The sequence below is a fragment of the Sebastes fasciatus genome, chromosome 4 (assembly GCF_043250625.1).
Source record: "Sebastes fasciatus isolate fSebFas1 chromosome 4, fSebFas1.pri, whole genome shotgun sequence".
Classification (NCBI taxonomy): Eukaryota; Metazoa; Chordata; class Actinopteri; order Perciformes; family Sebastidae; genus Sebastes; species Sebastes fasciatus.
The window spans coordinates 32,384,257-32,404,895 of record NC_133798.1 but is presented as its reverse complement, the minus strand read 5'-3'; the positions used below and the strand labels follow the sequence as shown (position 1 = coordinate 32,404,895).

General features: G+C 39.7%; 1 protein-coding gene across 1 annotated transcript in view; it reads right to left on the bottom strand.

Moving 5' to 3' along the window:
* Positions 1 to 966: 966 nt before the first annotated feature.
* kitlga (kit ligand a) overlaps positions 967 to 20,639 on the bottom strand; it is a 32,693-nt gene continuing 13,020 nt past the window's right edge. Inside the window, exons 2-10 of the mRNA XM_074633679.1 lie at positions 11,946 to 12,056; positions 11,324 to 11,380; positions 10,715 to 10,867; positions 9,820 to 10,000; positions 6,243 to 6,293; positions 4,364 to 4,458; positions 4,006 to 4,115; positions 2,360 to 2,421; positions 967 to 2,231 (exon numbers count right to left, since the gene is read on the bottom strand). Coding sequence (XP_074489780.1) covers positions 2,403 to 2,421; positions 4,006 to 4,115; positions 4,364 to 4,458; positions 6,243 to 6,293; positions 9,820 to 10,000; positions 10,715 to 10,867; positions 11,324 to 11,380; positions 11,946 to 12,056 — 777 coding nt within the window. The 3' untranslated portion in view covers positions 967 to 2,231; positions 2,360 to 2,402. The remainder of the gene's footprint in view (positions 2,232 to 2,359; positions 2,422 to 4,005; positions 4,116 to 4,363; positions 4,459 to 6,242; positions 6,294 to 9,819; positions 10,001 to 10,714; positions 10,868 to 11,323; positions 11,381 to 11,945; positions 12,057 to 20,639) is intronic.

Here is a 20,639-nt window from a genome sequence, read left to right as displayed (position 1 = left end):
ATTTAATATTGTAATGAGCCTGAGGGGCTTCTGCTATTGCTATAATTACATACATGTGCATTGAACAATCTCACGCCAACTGTTTGGATTTGACTACCAGTAAATGATTTCCTGCCCTTCACATGGATTTTTGTACACTGGAGAGAAACAACTCTAAAATATCACCACGCTTCTTTAAACAAAAAAAACAAAAACTTTTGAAAGTTACACCATTGTGCGGCAGTTCAGTATGTGAAGGAGATGACAGTGCACTTCCTTTGACAGTGTATTATGGCGCAACTTTAAGGCAAAATTGATATTTAGGTCTGCATGGCATTCCCATGTGGCGAGCTTTGTGGATCGTGAAAAATAACTAAGGTGCATTTCTGCAAATTTCATAAACAGTGGTATCATCCTTCAGCATTTCATTAGCATTCCAATCTGGATAAATGCACTAACTAGCTTTGTCAGATTGTCTATAATGGGTTTTATTATACAAGCACAACACTGATACTGGACAAAGGCAAAGTTAGTAAGAACAGATTAAACCGTATGAGTGACAGGTCTAAGCTAATGGGTTTGATGTGCGAGTATATTTGGTCGTTGAGTGGACAGCCAAGAGTTGATAGCTTGATTTAAAGGTGCAGTGTGTAGGATCTGGCGGCATCTAGCGGCGAGGTTCAAGATTGCAACCAACTGAAACTTCTCCCATGTGCCAAGCGTGTAGGAGAACGACGGTGGCTTGACGCGAAAACGTGAATGTCCCTCTCTAGAGCCAGAGTTTGGTTCTGGCGGCCAGCTCCGTGAAGAGGACCCGCTCCCTAAGTCGATATAAACAGCTCATTCTAAGGTAACAAAAACATGTTTCTTATTTCAGGTGATTATACAATAAAGAAAACATACTTATTAATATTATATGTCAATTTCTGCCATTGGATCCCCCTAAATGCGACACACTGTTCCTTTAAAATGTTATACTGAATAGCATTTGTATATTCAGTCTTTTTTTATTTCGTTCTCTTTTTACACACTGTTTCTTACTTTCACAAATTTTAATGATTTAGTTTCTTTTCCTTTCATTGAGGAATGGCCATCAAAAAATCTCCCCTGTAACAGTTTTTGCTTTGCAAGCATAAAAGGTGAGATAAGTAAAAAAAATAAAGGCATTGTTGAGCTAACATTTGCTATGGGAGGCCCATCGTTGCCTTACATGCGTCTAACACCTACGTTCTGAATTCACCTTTTAATAAAAAAAAAAAAAAAAAAAAAAAAAGCCTGGATCCACAGAAGTCATCCCTGATACTCGCTAGCAGAATGTCATTGCAGATTGCAATGGTCTATATGTAAGTTAATCAAAGCAGCATATTTTGTATATATGTGTTTTGTTCTCCATGTAATCCATTCACACAACCTAAATCACCCGAGTCATATATACCGACAACAACAACATCATCATACGAGGAAATGTAACATGTTCAGGAATGTGTTTTTTGGGTTTACGATGTGTTAGTATATAGATTGTTCTTTAAATGTGACCCATTAGTAGAGGTGCTCTTAAATGATTGCCTGAAACATTTCAGTTGTATCAACAGCAGCAGCTCAGTGCTGCCACCAATAAATAAATACATCATACACCCCCATGGGTACATGCCTAAACCAGACAATGTGACTACAACTTGGAACTACAATGTTTAACATTATATTCTTAAGGAAACCCCGGACTAAGAGGAAACTGTAGAGCTGTTGTGGTTAACGTGAGGGTCACCGGAGGTAGTAATTCATGCCTCAGTTCATACAAGCGATAACCAGTGTCAGTCAGTCTCTGCTTTGCTATTTGAAGATGAACTGGTGGGCCCCAAAACACAGGCAGACTGTAGCAACGTGCTGAGGGGGAAGTTTTCCCCCAATGAGTTCATGATGCAGCAGGTTGTGATGGACGATTCCAGAGAGGAGCCAGAGAATCCAGTAGAGGGGGGTTGCGGTACAAGGTTTTTTCCCTCTGCTAAAATCTCAGTCTTTTTCAGAAGCATGGGGTTAATGCAGTCTTACAAGAAAGGCAAGCTTATCCATACGGCAGCAGGCATGGTTTTTCCAGAAGAATCTTGAGCATGGCATGAATCTGCCATCGTTAATCTGGAGAGCAGTCAAAAACCAAAGGCCTTTTTACCTTTGAGATCTCGCTATGGAATTCAGCTTCATGTTTTTTTTTTTTTCATCACCTTTGGACAGCAACATGAGAAAAGAGTAGAGCCCTGTGAGAGAAAACGTGAGGGGAGAGGTTTGAGATCTGAGTGACACGAAAGGATTCAAAAAAGCTTTATTTTCAAAACTATAAAAATGTTGTCGTCATGATAATTTAACGTGATATGAAAAAGCTCACCAATTACGCTGAAGAACATCGAAGGGCAGAAGCGTTACGCTATTTAAACGTTCAACATGTTTCTGTAATTAAAACAGAGAGAAAAATATTAGACAGTAAACTTAATTTCCTACATGGCTGATGAACCAGCAAAGACTGGCTGATATGTGGACGGTGTTGTTGCAGTCATGGACTAAATGAATGGAATGAAGAGTTCAGTTCTATACCAGCAGGTATAAAAACTACAAAAACAGCTTCTATATAAGCACATATTCTTATGTCCAGGGCCAGAGTAACCTGCTGGGGGGCCCCGGAGCTAACATTTGCTGTGGGCCCCTATTAAAGGGGCGAAACTGTGATTTAGTATTGTGCTTCAATGAAGTTTATCAAATTGAAGCAGCAGAGGCCGAAATATCATAATATGACTTTTGATCCCTGGTATGGCTCATGTTCCAAAGGTGCTAATTTAATATTGCAATTCCCATGCAATTCATGCAACTGGATAGCGGTTTTCATTATGCCCCCTCTGTCTACTGAGTTGCCATTTTTTTCAAACCTTTTCATTTTCTTTTGTGACACAGGCATTCTGTTAAAAAGTGGAACCAAGCTAGGATTCAATTAAGCCTCAAACCCAAACAACCCTGATGACGTCTGACATTTGAAGAATGCAGTGTTGCTAATGGAATATACTCGACACTGCATGTCATTGATGATTCTGTTGAGTTTATTTTTCTGCTCAGGTTTAGTCAATGCTACCTAAGTGCTAGCTTTTACCTCCTTTAAATGAGTCTGAGACATCCATGTTACAAAACCACTGGGAGTAAATACTCAAATATGTGAAAATATTATACATATTAATTAGGGATGTCAATCGATTCAAATATTTAATTGCGATTAATCACACGTTATTTATCTGCTCAAAATGTACCTTAAAGGGAGATTTTGTCAAGTATTTAATACTCAAATATGCTGCTTTATGGAAATGTATGTCCATTTTTATTATTGGAAATCAATTAATAACACAAAACAATGACAAATATTGTCCAGAAACCCTCACAGGTACTGCATTTAGCATAAAAAATATGCTCAAATCATAACAAACTGCAGCCCAACAGGCAACAACAGCTGTCAGTGTCAGTGTGCTGACTTGACTATGACTTGCCCCAAACGGCATGTGATTATCATAAAGTGGGCATGTCTGTAAAGGGGAGACTCGTGGGTACCCATGGAAACCATTTTCATTCACATATCTTGAGGTCAGAGGTCAAGGGACCCCTTTGAAAATGGCCATGCCAGTTTTTCCTCGCCAAAAGAGCGTTATTTAGCCTCCTTTGTGACAAGCTAGTATGACATGGTATCAGTATTCTTCTAGCTTAAAAACTGAGCCTCCGAAAGATCGATTGTGGTAATGCATTATAGAAATTAGTGGCATTAAAACAAATTTGCGTTAACGCGTTATTATGGCGTTAACTTTGACAGCCCTAATATTAATCTAAACTTTAAAGGACCACTGAATAAATGTAGAGCCTCTCCCACTTTCTGCAGCGATATGGCGCGAAGCAACTAACCAATTTGCAGTGTGAACAGGCAATGAGTCACATAAAAGGGAAACGTTTTCTATTCACATTTTGACTGTAAATGTCAAATAGAAAAAAAAAACTGCTCACTTTTCTGATGTTTCAGCATCTAGTGGAGTTGCGGTCACTTCTGTTCCTGTGATGAGTCCACCTTCTCCAGGATTCTGTTGAAGATCCTCCTCGTTCCTCCATGATCGAACCTGTTTCGGAAAAAATAGTTTTAATATCAAAAGTTCTCAGTTTGGAAATCAGTTCCAGCTGAAATCAACACAACTCAGATCTACGAAGTCTGCACAGCATCTGCAGAAAGTTGAAAGGCTGTCGCCGGGCTGTCATAAATTCCGCGGAACAAAGTGGTATCTCCCGACAATAAAACAGTCCACTAGCAGTCCTATCTCCAGAGTGCCTCATGAAATGAAACCGCCTAGGGGGTAAAAGGTCAGCTCACCTTCCACACAAGCAGGAATACGAGAGCTAGGAGTGGAATGAACAATAAGGAGAGAAGGCTTCGCTCCACCACCTCAGTCAGGGCACTCGTTTCATCTGGGACAAAAAAAGAGAGAAAAAACAAAACATCACTTTCTCCCCTTTGAATATTTTTTAGTAACAAATCATAATGCAAGAGACTGAAATATCTGTTATGTTTGTTACTCCCCTGCAATAATGCAAATATGTTACGTTGGTGATTTAGGGATTGTTTTATTCTTTATTCTGCATTCATTGTTCATCCAACTTTTAATGTCTACATTTCAATATTAACTTTTTTTTCTGAGTGTGATGTGTGAAGTGTTTATCAGCTGACAGCGGACATTAAAGAACACAAGCACTTTTCCACACAACATTTAAATCATCATGTTGGACCACGACTGGCTTCCAAAATAGTTGTGATGTCCCAACATCATGCTGGTATGTACACGTGTTAAACACAGCTTTAACTTGAGCACAGAAAACCGTCAGCAGATCCATGTGGAAACCACCTTCTAGAGTTAAACTCTGCACACAGTGTATCACACACGAGTTTCAAAGAAAAACAACAAGAACACACAGAACACTGTTTTGGGTGACGTGGGGCTTTCAAGTTGTGTCAAATGATCGTGTTCTTGTCATCCATCAATGCTGACATATACACACACATGACATAAAACAGCCAAAAAATAACGACTATGAATGACATCTTTCATTGGTTATTTTCCATTTCAAGAGACAGAGTGCTCAGCTGAGCCACTGTTTGAACAAAAAGGGAAACTCACTTCAATGCTACTTCTGTGTTATTACAACACGTTTACAGTATGCTGGGATTTCATAAACATTTCATTGAGCACTTACACAGTATTATTGTGTGAGTTAGAGGAAAGTCAAAGTTTCAAAATGTCAAAGCAAATTTGTTTTAACGCCACTAATTTCTTTAACGCATTAACACAATCGATTGAGTGAAGATACCGGTATCATATGAAACTAAAAAACTAACGAACCCATCGGTACCAACCGTGTCATACTAGCTTGTCGGGAAGGAGGACAAATAACGCTCCAAACTTGAGCTAAATTTTGGCGAGGAAAAACTGTCATGGCCATTTTCAAAGGGGTCCCTTGACCTGAAAATGGGTTCTATGGGTACCCCACGAGTCTCCCCTTTACAGACATGCCCACTTTATGATAATCATATGCAGTTTGGGGCAAGTCATAGTCAAGTCAGCACACTGACACACTGACAGCTGATGTTGCCTGTTGGGCTGCAGTTTGCCATGTTATGATTTGAACATATTTTTTATGCTAAATGCAGTACCTGTGAGGGTTTCTGGACGATATTTGTAATTGTATTGTGTTGTTAATTGATTTCCAATAATAAATATATTTGCATAAAGCAGCATATTTGTCTACTCCTATGTTGATAAGAGTATTAAATACTTGAAAAATCTCCCTTTAAGGTACATTTCGAACAGATAAAATAATTATGTGATTAATTTCCATTAATCGCGGACAATCATACGATTAAATATTTTAATCGATTGACAAAGCCCTATTCAGTTTCTATGCAAATAATTTACATTCTTCTAAAAATGTAGCACATTGCAAGGGTCTCAACAATGTGGGTAGAGAAAAGTCAGACAAGATAAGACACGAGACATACAGTAAGACGTCATGAGGAATTTGCCCCGCGCAGAGCCCCATCAATCAAGTGACAGCAGCTCGGGGGAAATGGGTTTACTTGTTGCAGAATGTGGCAAAAATACCGTAGCCGACAAAAGCTGCTGCTTTGACACACCAGCTGGGCTGGTTTTGCAACCCGAACACAGACCTGACACTTGATTTGAGAATTGCAAACTTACATGGTGTGCAGCCCACACAGTCTGAGCCTTTACTGCTGGATGGTGGTGATTCTGGGAAAAAAAAAAAAAAGAAGAAGAGATGAGTTGTTGAGTTTGGGGTTACGGGAGGAGATGAGCAAAAATGGGAAAAAGGAGTGTTAGTGCTGTATGATGAAAACATTTCATTGTCAGGTGCTAAAAAGTCAACTCAACGGCGCCTTTTTTTACCTCCCCACCGCACACACACATAAAAGATCTAATCCGACCACTCTGGCAAAGAAAAGCCAAGCGCTAGGGAAGATTGGAAGATTGCTCTGTAATCAACACGTACACAATCAGGTTTCGGCCCTTTTCTTCCCATTCACATGCGCTACCTGGGGACACCTTCCCTCAGTCCTGTGACTCAGCCGTGTCTCAATGGGCCGTCTAAGCACTGAGACCGTTTTGAGTTTTTATCTTGCAAAGTTCTTGTGAAGCAATAATGGTTCCTGGATTAAAAGCTTCTCGAAACGGCCACAAGAGATCTGTCCTAAATAGAGCCTGTTCACAATAGTCCAAAGAGGGTGGCGGGGGTTTTACAAGCAGAAGTGAACTTGTGACTGGAATGTTGCTGGTTTGAATCTGTACACCGGCTCAGTGTGGGAAGTGTGACCTACATCGTCAACTGTCGCTAATGTTTTCGACAACAAAACACTTAAAAGGTCCAGTGTGCAGGATTTGGTGGCATCTAGCAGCGAGGTTCCAACTGAATACCCCTCCGCTCACCCCCTCCCTTTCCAAGACTGCGGTAACGTGAGCTACAGAGTCCATAACCGAGGTAACGCTGTCGTAGCTTTCAGGACCTTCGCCTCGCCTACTTTAGAAGCAACAAAATTCAAACAGCAGCTGGCGGTACCAACGTTTTGCACTCTGTGCCTCACGTTACCGCAGTTTCACAAGCGTGTTGGAGAACTACGGTGGCCTTCAGGTAAAGTCAAAATGCAAAAGGCTGTCTCTAGAGCCAGTGTTTGTGTTTATCTGCTCTGCACAACTGTAGAAACATGGCAGAGAAACCAAGCCCCCAGGAAGAGTGCCAGGCTTTGAAGCCATTTTCCATAGTGGCCAAACCATGAAATTATAACTTCTGGGTCCGTCATGTGATGCCATTGAACCAAAAAAGACTGTTTCCCATAGACTTACATTGGGAAAGAGACGTCTGTAACTCAATGGATATATCTTTTTTTTTTTTTAGGTAAATCAACTTTCCTGTACGAACGCTTGAATAGCCCTTATTTAAACCATTATGTCCTAAAAATGCACTAATAGCTGAATCCAGAGTTATTTTTCGTGCTGCCGTTTCTGTGAATGAGCCCGTGACTGAGCAGCTGGGAGGCGGGAAAAGGAAACACTAATGCGCCTGCTATATGGGCCCATGGATGCAGAAGATTGCTGGGCGATCAGGGCAATTTTATACTCGGCAGTTGAGCCATTTTTGCTTCATGCGCCTCTGTATCCAGTTCTCTTTATACATCCATGGGTGCAACATGGTGAACTCCATAAAGAAGACCAGCTCCCTATGTAGGTATAAACGGCTCATTCCAAGCTAACGAAAACACAACGATGCTTAGTTTCAGGTGATTATACACTATTGAAAACCATAGTTGTGAATATTATATTCCATTTCTGTCCTCAAAATGCTACACACTAGCCCTTTAAAACGCTAAAAGTTGGTTAACCCCCCAAAAACCCCAACATATTTTCTCACATATCACTGGCGGTATGAGAGCATTTGAATTTATTTGCTGAGGTTTTGAGATATCCACATCTGTAAAGCATCTCACCAGAAACAGTGCTCTGGTTACTCACAGAGCTCGATGTTAACACATTTTATTGGTACTACTTTTATCTGATTAAAAAAAATCCCTAGATACATTACTGTCTGCATGGCTAGACACAACCAGAAGTAAGTGACAAAATGTGTGTTTTGCTTTACTCTTTGAAAGCTTTACTCAAGGCTCTTGCAGCTCTACGGTAAATGTCGAGCTTCTGCTGGTATTAATATGACAAAATGTTAAGCAAATGTTCTCAGGATTACATTGTTGGCAGACATTCAGGTGATCTTATCTCGCTCCTGACAGGATCATGGGCCGGCTTCATTCCAAACCCATCTGAACTGTGAAAAAGAAACTCACTGACTCGCAGACACAGTCTGTGTGGATCGTTAATGTTCTATTTGTGTGAAAAATACAGCAGTTCTATAACAAAATGTGGCTCATCCCATCCTGCTACATGTAAGTGCACTTTGTTCGCCAAATACAATGTTGGTGTTGAGTCCCTCCCCTCTCGCGTCTCATGAGGAGATAAAACCACACTCAAGTCTCCGCCAGAGAAAGCTGGACTGACTTATCTTCTGCCGGTCTTGTTATTTTATTGTAGTATCCTGTGGTTTAAAACATCTCACACCAGATGGGATGAACAGGAGTGCCCAGTGTACAGCTCATCGTTTGGAAGTTACAACTGAAGCATACCTAAATCACCGGGTTAACACCTGCGATAAGCCAGTTCAAACAGGTCATCTCGGAGCTTTTTCTCCACAAGAGGTAGAAATCACAGCTGTGTCTTATTTTTCTTTTAACAGCCCCGACCCCGCCTGCTCAAATAAAACAAACGTACGCCCAGCTTACCGCTGATTTGACGAGAATCCGAACCAATGGTGATCAAAATGTACAGAACATCTATAAATCACAACTGACGGGTTTTATATTAAAGTTGGAAAATGTTATTTTTACTGCAATAAATGCAGAGCAAAGGCCTCAGTGAAAATAATATGTAGCTGGTTGTGAAAGAGGCCATGGAGTTAACAGTATAGTTAATAGTGGCGCCAGCAACAAACGTGCTCTCCCAGGCACCAAAATCCATCCACCCATAAACATAGCAGCAAGACACAAAAGAGCTGCAACTAATGGCTAATTTCATTATCTATCGTTCTCAAAGGTGGCACCTTTCTTGCTTTGTCTAACCAAGAGTCCGAAGACTGTTTAGCATTGAGCAGGAAATCCTCATATTTTGGTGCTTTTTCTTGATAAAGACTTAAAGGTCCCATGTTGTAGAAAGTGAGATTTCCATGTCTTTTTCATTATATAGCAGGTCCAGGTGCTATAGAAATACTGCGAAAGTACCAAAGTGTGTAAACATGATCTAGTAGAAAACACAAAATACAAGAATGAACCTGAGAATGAGCATCATATGTCCCCTTTAAACAACCAATCGACTGTCAAAACTGTTGATACATTTTCTCCTTGATCTAATCGATTGATCGCCTAAATGTTTCAGCACTATGTATCATTAACAAAAAAATGGCTTGTTCTAGGACATCTGATTTGACTTGATTTTTCACAATCAACAATGAAGATTCCAAAAAAAGGATCTTGTCATAGTCATTAAAAATGGATTATCATTTAATACTCATCTTTGATTTCATAACCAGATGCATACCAAGAGATACACAAACCTGTTGTAGTTCATTGATGTCACACCTCACTGACATGCTGAGTTGCCAAAAATACTAACTCTGTTAACAAGCACAGCATAAAAATACTACATATAATTAAATATTCACCTTTTAAATATGCTTCTGTTGTTGCTGTGTATGGTGTTGTGGGACAGGGAGGAGGATCACAGTCATCTGAATCTTCTTTATTCTGTGCAGCTATGAGGAAGTCTTTGACGAAGTCAAAGTATCGCACTGTCGGCCACCTCTCTTCCCTGTAGTGGCACTCAAAATCATACATGATTGGCTCCTGCAAAGACAAAAAAGACTCACAGTTTCTCAAAGAGATTCATGTTTGACTTTAAGCAGTTAATTTCAAGGGGTTTAGTTGAGAGGATTAAGTTGGCTTTAAAGCTGTAAGTAAATCAAACAGCATATGATATGATTGTCGCCCTGGTTCTTCACCTGGTGCATCACAGCCACAACAGAATTTTGTAGATTTTTGCAGGTGACACTGCAACTCACCAACAGTTTTATAAAACTCTCAGGGTCATCAGTGTGGCCACACATAACAGCCATTAGCTCCCAAATCACTGACCGTATCGACGGACTGACATTATATGAACAAAGCAGCCTTTTATGTGACGCCCTATGATGTGAGCATTCGTCAGTCATGCTAGTTTGTCGGCCTCATGAATCCATAGCAGGAGATCTATTTCACATGTTCGTGTACAGTAAGCTGTGCTCACCACATGGCTACATCAATGACGTGCGACCACTAAGCTATGACATTAGCGTACATGAACTCTGGATATTCTGCCATCTATTTTTGTAGTTTGAACATAATTTAAAATTACCTCTCGCTGACATAAAGGTGGACAATTTATGGATTTCAGCTTTAAATATTTAAATCAAAGCAAAGATGTACTTCAAACACAGCAACAATGGACATGCTATTTATGATTTTGCTTTTGTCATTGGACACATTCAATAGGTCTACAGTACAACCACAATATGAACTTACCACAGACCCCATGTTGAGCCGCAGTTCTTGGAGCATTTGGATGAATATGCTAATATCTTTTCTGTTGGATGAAATGTTTCCAAACTTGTGTGCTAAATCTTGTAAACTCGCCTCCAAGTAGAAGACGTTTAATTTTACCCAACACATCCCTCCCTAGAAGAAAAAAGAGCAGAGATATGGCATAAAATGAGCAATAGCAAGTACGGTGTGAGAATTGAATACATAGTGGTGCTAATTAGATTTACAAAAACACGTCTAATAATCCTCCCAGTCAGACGTTACTTTCACAGTTAAGACTGGACTTGGCAGATGACACAACAATACACTCTACAATAATCATAAGGTCAGCTGAAGTTTGGAGCGAAGGGGTGGCTGAGGAAAAAAGGTAACCAAAGGTTTCTTGCTCTTGGGAGCACGAATGTGAAGGTCTGTTATGTTTGTGTCAATGTGAGTAATGATAAGGACATCTGCTCATTTGCAAATTCAAAGGTTTCTACTGAAAAGTTGGAAGTGTGAATATGCTAAATTTCACACAAATCTGGTCATCAGATTTTGGTAATTATCATTATTCCCCATGATTTACTGTGGGCGGATAACACAATATCTTACCTCTTCTTTGGGAACGTAGTGTACAGGAATTTTGTAATCTTTAGGAATATTTTGTCTCTGTAGAAAGAAAAAGAAAAAGTACAAAAACATTAAATTACAGACAAATTGCATTTAAATCCTAAAAAGTAGCAATACAGCACATACAATTTAATTCAGAAATAAAAAAAAACTGCAAACACCTCAAGTGAATATACCTGCAAGTTAATTGTGTAGTGTGTAGACAAAAGGTCACTTAATTCTTTGCCAAAACAGGACAATAGTTTCAGTTAGTGAGTCAAATGTATAGCAAGTTTGCTTGCCAATCTCTTTTGGTATGTTTTTTTTTGTCTGTATCCTCCGTCTATATTTTCTTATGTTGCTGTGTTTGGGGCGTTTCTTGGCGTCAACCTCTATAAAAACGTAGCGACAAGGTGCCAGATTGTAAGCATGCATCCAAGAAGAAGCTACGGGAATGGCGGACGCAGCGCCACAAAAACTCAAGAACATGTATTATAAAATGACATATCCTTCCAGCCATGATTGTGACCTGATAGTTCCTCATCATATGGTAAAGTGATATATGATACACATAATTAGACTGGGGCTTCAGCTTGAAACGTTTGAATTACAATATTGTCCTTACCAAAATAGAGAGTCTCGAGATGTCATCTGTCACTGGGTTGACGTCAAATTTACTTGAATGTACCCCAAGCGTGATGAACAGCAGTAAATGGACACAGACGCGTATCCAAATCTGTAGGTCAAAAGAGACAAACACGGCGTTTTGACAATTAGTCACATCTTCTAACATATAATAAATAATATCAAAAACAACATGAGATGATTGTTTGATCTACAGATAATCCTCAACTCATTGTAACCAATGTAACAATAGGGGACACTGGCTTCTCTGCACACAACAATGACGCAGTAAATCACAGACAGAAGAGAAATTTGCAGATTTTGCAGGTGACAACTCACCAACAGGTTTGTTAAAAAAGTCATCAGTGTGGTCACACCTAACAGCTATCAGCCTTCCCAAACCGCTGACCATATCTACGGGCTGTCATTATAAGCATAAAGCAGCAGGGATGTGCACAATTTTGAGAGCCTGTTGCTCTAATCTGAAAAAAGGGCGACCATCTAATCGAGCATGATTCAACAGTCAAACCATCAGATCCCCGTATCTCTACAGAACGCACACTTAACTGGGCGGCGTGATGTAAACGTGACAAGCTGTGCATTGTTCAGAAGCATATGTGAAGATTTGTATTCACAGGGCATCCCATTCGTTTTACCATTCGTCACCTTAAAAAGACTCACCCGGAGCCGTCAACGGCAAAGATAAAAAGTTTGGATGCTGCAGTGTCACACAACAATTAAATTTAATTTAATTTAATATAGCGTCAAATCATAACAGAAGTTATCTCGAGACGCTTTATATATAGAGCAGGTCATAGACCTTACTCTATAAACAAGGTCAAGGGGGGCAGAGGGCACCGCTTTGCGTCATGTTTTTAAAAAAAACCAAATGTAATCTCTGTGTGTCGCAAAGACATGCTATCATAACGTAATAAAAGTTTGGAATATATGGGGATTTCATTTGGTCCAAGTTTAGCAATTATGGGCTATTTATATTATGCAACCACAACAGCAACAATAAAACAATATATATTTTTTCCTTCAGATGGGCCGCTCAGCCAAAGAGCCCCAGATGGCAAAGGAACCTTTTCGGTTACGCAAGGCAGCAATAAAACGACGAGGCGCCGTGATTTATAGTGATTTTACAGCAACTTACAGGTGAAGCCCTCAATAAAACAGGATGCAGTGTTTCATGTCGTACCGGTATTGTAAAAGAAGGGAAGTGAATTATCAGTGTCGTCACGGTTGTCGACCATCCCTCGGGTCCAGTTTATGTCTGTCTTAATTTACTATTAACGAGTCTCAAGTCCGTGTAAAAATCCTTAGTCGCTCGCAAAAAAATTATTGATTGGCACCCATGCTGCTACTGAATTTAAGTACGTTTGTGTCTTTAAGTTCATTGATGCCATGGGAAAAATCGTGCCACTTTTCCAAGATAGAAACTTTAGACTTCTGCAATGGTGACGTCAACCAACGGAAGTTTTGAATGTACCATTTAAGACATAATACCTAATTTTTCACAGCAGACATTTTGACTTGTCATAGCAGAAAAAAAGCAAAGTGTTACTAATAACATTAACAATGGCTTCATTCCACTCAAGTGTCCCAGTAAGCCATGACAGTGAGCCAACAAGAACAATACCAGGACCCTAAAACTAAAGGAGCTTAATGGAATTAAGACATCATTCATTTTATTATTTCCTCCCGTGCTTTTCTGTGCTGGCTTGGATCTACTTTTTGTTAAGTTTATTTGGGTAAAGTAGTCCTGGGTTCTTTTTTTAGGGCAGGCATAAGCATCTAAAGACCACCTGAGGAAGATAGACTGAGTAAATGAAAAAAAAAAAAAAATGCAATTCAAATATTTATATTCCTCTCAACTACTTTAAAATGTGATAGTTCGTCTTCCGCCAGGCAACATTTCTCTTTAAGTAAACAGAGACTCCTTTCATGCAGATGCAAACTAGCAGCTTTCATCTGTTTTAAGTGGTCGGATCAGCATTTTTCAGACCGCAGGTGAGCTGTCTTCAGTCGCTGTCACACTGCTGGTGCTCAGCCGACTTTTAGAGCCGTGAGAAGGGTAGATTTCGAATAACTGACAGTCATGTCGCAACACGGTGTTGTTGTGACATGCAGGTAAGTGATCTAACGCTATTAGATCTCATCGTACATGTTTATATCGAGTGAAGCTGAGATCATCAGATATAACTTGAATAACAGAAGATATTATCATAATATGGATCTGCATGTGTCAGTATTTAGTCTGCACATTTCGTTCCATTGCCAGCATTGCCCCGGGGACAGACGATGTAGTGTTTTGTCTCCTAAATTTGATGTCTATATCAGGGCGGTATCAGTTTGAAAAGAGCAACATAATGCCCGTTTTGTTTGCCAGGTCTTAAAGTGGTCGATAAGCGAATGAGTATTGAAAGGAACAGTGAATTTCAGTTTCCATAGTTCTACTTAAATTAAAGTCTAATGCATTCACAAGTGATTATCAAACTTTGAACTACAGAATTTCAATCAGTCTGTAATCTTTGATCGTTTCTAAGAGTATCTTTGGGAAAATCCTTTTTTTTTAAATGTTAAAAGATGTGGGTTTTGCAGTTATGAATGAATCCTTATCCTGTGGAACTTTTTACCACTAGTAGCACTATGGAACACTTTCACGAGTGGCTCCCTGGTTTTGTTTGTATCACACATGTGCATGAGGACAAAGTTGCACGTGGGTGGCTGATTGACAGCTGCTGATAATAATGCAAACGTAGCAATGCGCCAACAAAAGGCAAGTGAGGAAGGCTGCTGGATGTAAACAATGCACAGATTAAAACAAATATATTTTTAAAGATCACCTTTGCCAATGGATACACACAGTCCTTCTTAGTAAGGAATACTGAATGTTAACAAAACTTTTTGTTTGCTTACAAGGAGATTTTAGGTTTGAAGTATTTTACTGCCTAATGGAGCTGCGTTGGCTTACCGTACATTAACAGCTGCCATTCATTTGGCTGACCTCCTATCAGCTCTCTGTGCCAATCGGACCATATTATGCAATGAATCCGCAGTTCTCCTCTTAATAGAGATTAGGGCCAGCCGAAGCCTAACCCAAAAACAATTCAGCAACCTTGAAAGTGAACCTCCTCTTTGGTGAATAAAGCTTTAGAGTGTTGCCCAAATGGGGCTCAGTAAGAGGGATAGAATGCAATAGCGAGCTGAGCCATGTTTAATCTTCAGGCACTTCAACCGGTAGAACAGGATTTTGTTCTGTAGTTTATTTAAGCAAAGGTTTTATGACCATGCTTGCGTTTCTGTAGCAGCTTGTTGCTTTCTACATTCATACTTTTTGCCGTCTACACTTTCCCTTGCCAGTTTGGCCGTTTAGATGCAAAGCAAAGTCCACCACCCACGTTCCTCCTGTCACTATATATTTCTCAAACGGAGCCACAACAGGAAGAGAATAGAACAATGATCCATCAACAGCAGGAAAGACCGAAGGAAAAGTGGCATGTAAAGCTCAGATGGGAGATAATTCAATTCCACCAAGCTTCTACTGCTCACCAAAACGAATCGCCTTTCAATGGCGGACAGGGACGATAAGAGATTAGCAAAAGAGAAATGATTGGGGTCTCGTGAAATTCATCAGTTATGCCTCACCCTCTGCATGTCAAGAACACATTTGTACAGGATGCAGTGTATGAAATCAGAGATGCCCCAGATACAACTACAGTAGGCTACATAAGGTCAAGGATTTTGCAAGCAGTCATGAAACAAGATGTTCAGCAAAGCAAAAGTCAACCCCCAAAATCTTAAACAAATCTTAATAGATTCCACTGCTTTTTCTATTTTGATGATCTTTGTCTTCTCAAAAACATTTGGGGCTTAATAAATGTTATTCAGAAACTTCCAGACGTGACCAGTCACAAGCAAACAATCTCAAGTGATATCCAAACTCACTGACATATGATATTATCTCTACCTCAAACGTGCAGAAAGTGTTCAACACTTGAAGTGACTGACTGAAAAACAAGCATGTTGATCTGTTTTTGTGTGGTCTGAGCGGACATGTGGTGGCATGAAGGATTTCCTCAGGGTGTCAGCTGCCAGGAACTGTGAAATATCAAAGCTACTTGCATAAGGGAAGTGTGTTACAGCTGGGAGCCTTATGGATAGAACTAATCTATGTGGTTTCTCCATGTGATCTGACACTCACTGAATTTTGTTGTCTCGGTTCAGTAGGTCAAAATCCTCGCTTTAGTTTATAGGATTGGGTGCAGGTTTATATTTTAGAAAAGGCCACCAGATAGTCCAGCTTTTAAAATTTTGCATCAACTTGCAACAAAGCACAAGAGCTGATGTTTATTTAATGGCTTCATGACACTTACACCATATGTGGTTTCAATGAATGGGAATTTCACTCAACACTTTCTCCGGCACAACCCTGCAAAGTTTGTTTAAAGGATGATTCAGGTGGTGGCTACTAATGCTTTCATGTTAAACAAACATCAGACAGAAAATGAAATGATATGCTTTCTAGATGGGCTGGAAAATCATATCAAAACTAAATCAGTGGAAAAAATAATAAAAAATGACCACGGCAATTTGGTTTCGACAGAATCCAGTGCAGAAAGGCTTGAAATACAGCCGAAAACCAACGAAGAAGAGCCGTCACTTCGAAAGCCTGGTGTATGTTGTGTGCTTGTTATGACATTACACATGTTGGTCCCACATCGTCAGGCACTTGACTTCTTTCAATTAGATGAAAATCTTCAACACATGCAAACATTAACCGAAAACCAATGAAGTTTCTCTCAACATGTTTTTAAACTATGTAGAGTAAAGCCAGTAAAGGGGCAACTTGCTCTGCACACATGTTCACACTCTTCATGCTGCGAGTAGAGCAGCTGTGAATGGCTTGCAGAGTCATAGTTGCCATTATTCTTTGAATAATTATGGTCATCCTTGTGGCTTTTTTGTGAGGACAAGTATGGCCAAGTAAACACAGCCGTATACACAGCAGGATGTGATGTGTGAGTGACGACAACGACATTGGCCAACATTCCACGGGCCTTTATGAGACAGACTCACGGACCATGAAACAAGCCAGCTGAAAGCTACTAATGTCAGATGAACCGCAAGTTCTGACGAGGTTCAAATTTCACTGGCGCTTTTGGTGCTGGCAAGTTGTGAAGTGGCTTTCCGAAACATGAAAAGATTTTCGTAAGAGTTGGTGGGCTTTGGGGAACGGAGCAACGGATACGATTTTGATGGTGGTCCAGTTCTGACGTTTCTGCCTTTTGACCTTTACTTCCAGTAACTATTTGGCATATCATTGATGCATGTTTGGACTTGCCAAGGGCCTGTCTTAAAATGGATGAAGGGAAATGTTGTGAACAGCACTTTTGCGGGTGCATAATTTTATGTTTTTCTACACTGTTTAATCAAAACATGCCAGGATCTTTTACATTGATTAAATAATTGATGACTGAAAGTTATAGCAAAAAAATATCTAATGGCAGGATTCCTAGATCTGGATTGCCAACACGATATAATTAATTGCTAGGTTTCATGGAAATCCATTAAAACGTTTATGAGATGTTGACAGACGAACAGAGAGCCAAACCTTTAACCTGTTTATTGGATCTAACAATTTGCTTTTACAATCATTTTACTCCTCTGGAAATTGTTTGTCTATCTCCTTTGCTGTTACTCACCAGAGGTTCAGCCTACCACCAAGGATTTCTTCACGCAAAAACTTCTGCTGACTCAGCACCTGCTTGCAAACCTTTGGCTATCACAGATTGATCTGTCTAGATGGCTCCTGTTGGACTTTGTAAAACTTTCTTCTATTATGTCAATCTTTCTTCTATTATGTAAAACAATAGATTGTATATAAGAAGTGGACTTAGTCAACGTGACGTCACCCATTGTTTTGTGGACTACGGTTTTGAAGCTTCAAGTTCGGTATTTTTGCAGTCGCCATCTTGTTTTTTTGCAACCGGAAGTGACACGGGAGGGTGGAGCTAAGTACAACCGAACGCTGAACAAGACAATTTTGGGCAACCAAAATGTTACAATTAACATTCATGAACTGAAGACATACTGTGAAAGGGTTAAAGTTGTGAGGACAACGCCGTGGTAGTGACCTGTCAATCACAAGGTAGCCCCGCCCTAAAGCATCCCCTGCTTTATGGTCTATTTGACTCTAAATGAGACCATAATTTATTAAATGAACATCATGCTGTATTGAAGAAGACTTGAAACTAGCGATTGAGACCATAAACTCATGTTTACAATGTTTACTGAGGTAATAAATCAAGTGAGAAATAGAGTCATTTTCTCAGACTTCTATACAATCAGACTTCTTTTTGCAACCAGAGGAGTCGCCCCCTGCTGGCCATTAGACATAATGCAAATTTAAAGCACTTCCGCATTGGCTTCACTTTTCGGAACCGGAGGTTGTCGCCTGTGTAAAAACACCATGTTCTAAGAGAAGGTGGGAAAATGAGAGAAGACTGAAGGAAAAGCTGACAAAGGTGCACTTGCTGTTAAGTCTTGAGATCTGTGTAAGTCAAAGCTGTCACACACATGCACACACACTCCATGCACATACTGTCAGTGAGCTAGCTAGCCACAGCTAACATCTGTACTACTGTTGCACTGGCTGTTTGTTGCCAAAAAACAGGGACTAAAAAACAGACAACTTTTCGTGAATAACAAGGGGCAAAAATATACTTAACTTTCCATCATCTTATCACTCCCAACTCATCAAATATCGCAGCTTGGTCAGTGGCCCTAAACTTTAAGCTATGAAATTCTAGGTAACCCTCTAGCATCAGTTTTAGACGTGTCAGAGACAGAGTGTCAGTTTCCACTCATTACTTAAACTTTATTATATTCGTTATACACACAAATATATATATATACATATATATACACATATGTGAAATTTGACCTTTGCATTTAAGCAGTGGGCTGCTGTAAAACAAACTCAAGGACACTTTGACATGCAGACAGTAGGAAAATACTTAATACTTGCAAAACAAAAGTACTTTGTTAGGTTTAGGAATATATTTTGGTTTGGGTTAAAATAAGTATGTTTCTTATGTAAAATAAGTGCGCTTCTTACATAACTTGCATTAGTTAAGTACGGAAGTTACATAACAAAAGTAAAATAAGTCAACGTTGACTTGGTTTCACACAAGACACAAACGGCGGTCTCCTGGGTGAAAGTCCTGTGTTTGTTTGTCCAATCCGACCTACCCTCCTGCCCGCCCCATGCAGATTTTCTCGCTCTTTGTAGCATACTACATCAGTTGCTCCGACCGTCTGATAATGACGCAGATGGGTTTACATGGGTTTAGATGGGTCTCATACAGACGCTAAAGGGTGCCTCTGTGCGTGGTATCAGATGCCGAGGGGCACCACGCCGTGGTATTTGACGAGTTGGGTGTGATAACGGGTTGCAAATTCAGTCCGAACACGCCTTTACACTAGCCAGCCACTGGAAGCTTTTACTGTGAAGCAGCTAGAACTAGGCTAAGTGCAAGCGTATTCACGGAGGCTAACGCCTGTGCTAACTCAGTGTGCAATAGAAAAATGGTCTAAATCAAGATATGGAAATTTTTTTTAGTTTATTTGTTTTGTCATCGGATCATATTTAAATATTTAGAGGGGGTAAAAAATAGAAGCACAGTGAGTTGTTAGTATTATCGTTGTGAAGAGCTGCAGGCACTAGATTATCAAACCAACATCATGGTGTCCAACCACTTTTATACAAACCGTATGGAAATTCAACATATAAGGGGTGCAATAATATGCATGCAATTGCTATCATATACATGAAAATGCAACTGTGTAGCTGTAAACTATTACATTTTCATATCATAAATCCATTCAGAAGTGGGTTTCGCAAAATATCTCAAGTGAAATAAAGTGCTTGTAATGGGTGGCTTCGCAAACTATAGGCAGAGTCGTGACTCAGCTAACATGCTATGGAGAAAGCAATATTTATATGGAAATATTCATTGCTACCATGCATGGGATTAAAAAACAGCACTCTGTGGTCATGGTTCTACAACATACAGTATATGTATTATTGTATAGGTTACTGGCTGCACATTACTTAGAGAAGACTGGACTAAGATAACTATTTAGGGGTGCAGCCACTTCAGTTCGGTTTTACTAAAATAAGTTACAGTGCTTAAAGAAATCTATTTGAAATGTAGTCTCCTACTCTAAATCTTTATAATGTAGATTGCACAAGTAAGTAATTTATTCTATTTTATCTATTGTAGTTGTTGCAGTATATGAATGTAGACACATTCTTGTAAAATTATCAATGTTATTTGTCACACTTAAAAAATGTAGACGGTTATTATTGAGGTCAACCCATATTCACACGCTGCTTACAACATTATTACAATGTTGTGTGATGCAGTACTAAACCCAAGAGCCCAAGATCCCAACCAAGAAGCAAAGTGCAGCAATAATTCTTATCTTATCGTGAGCCGCCTTATCTCAACAAGGAAACAGACGAGAAAACATCTCAGTTAAACAATACCCGTGCAAAAACAAACACATCTGGTTTCTACAAGTTCCAAAAGAAATGCTCATGGTCTCCCAACACACAGCTTGGGCCAAAATCATCAATAAACAACAAGGCTTCAGTGAGAAAAGCGAGATGACTTCAACTCACTCA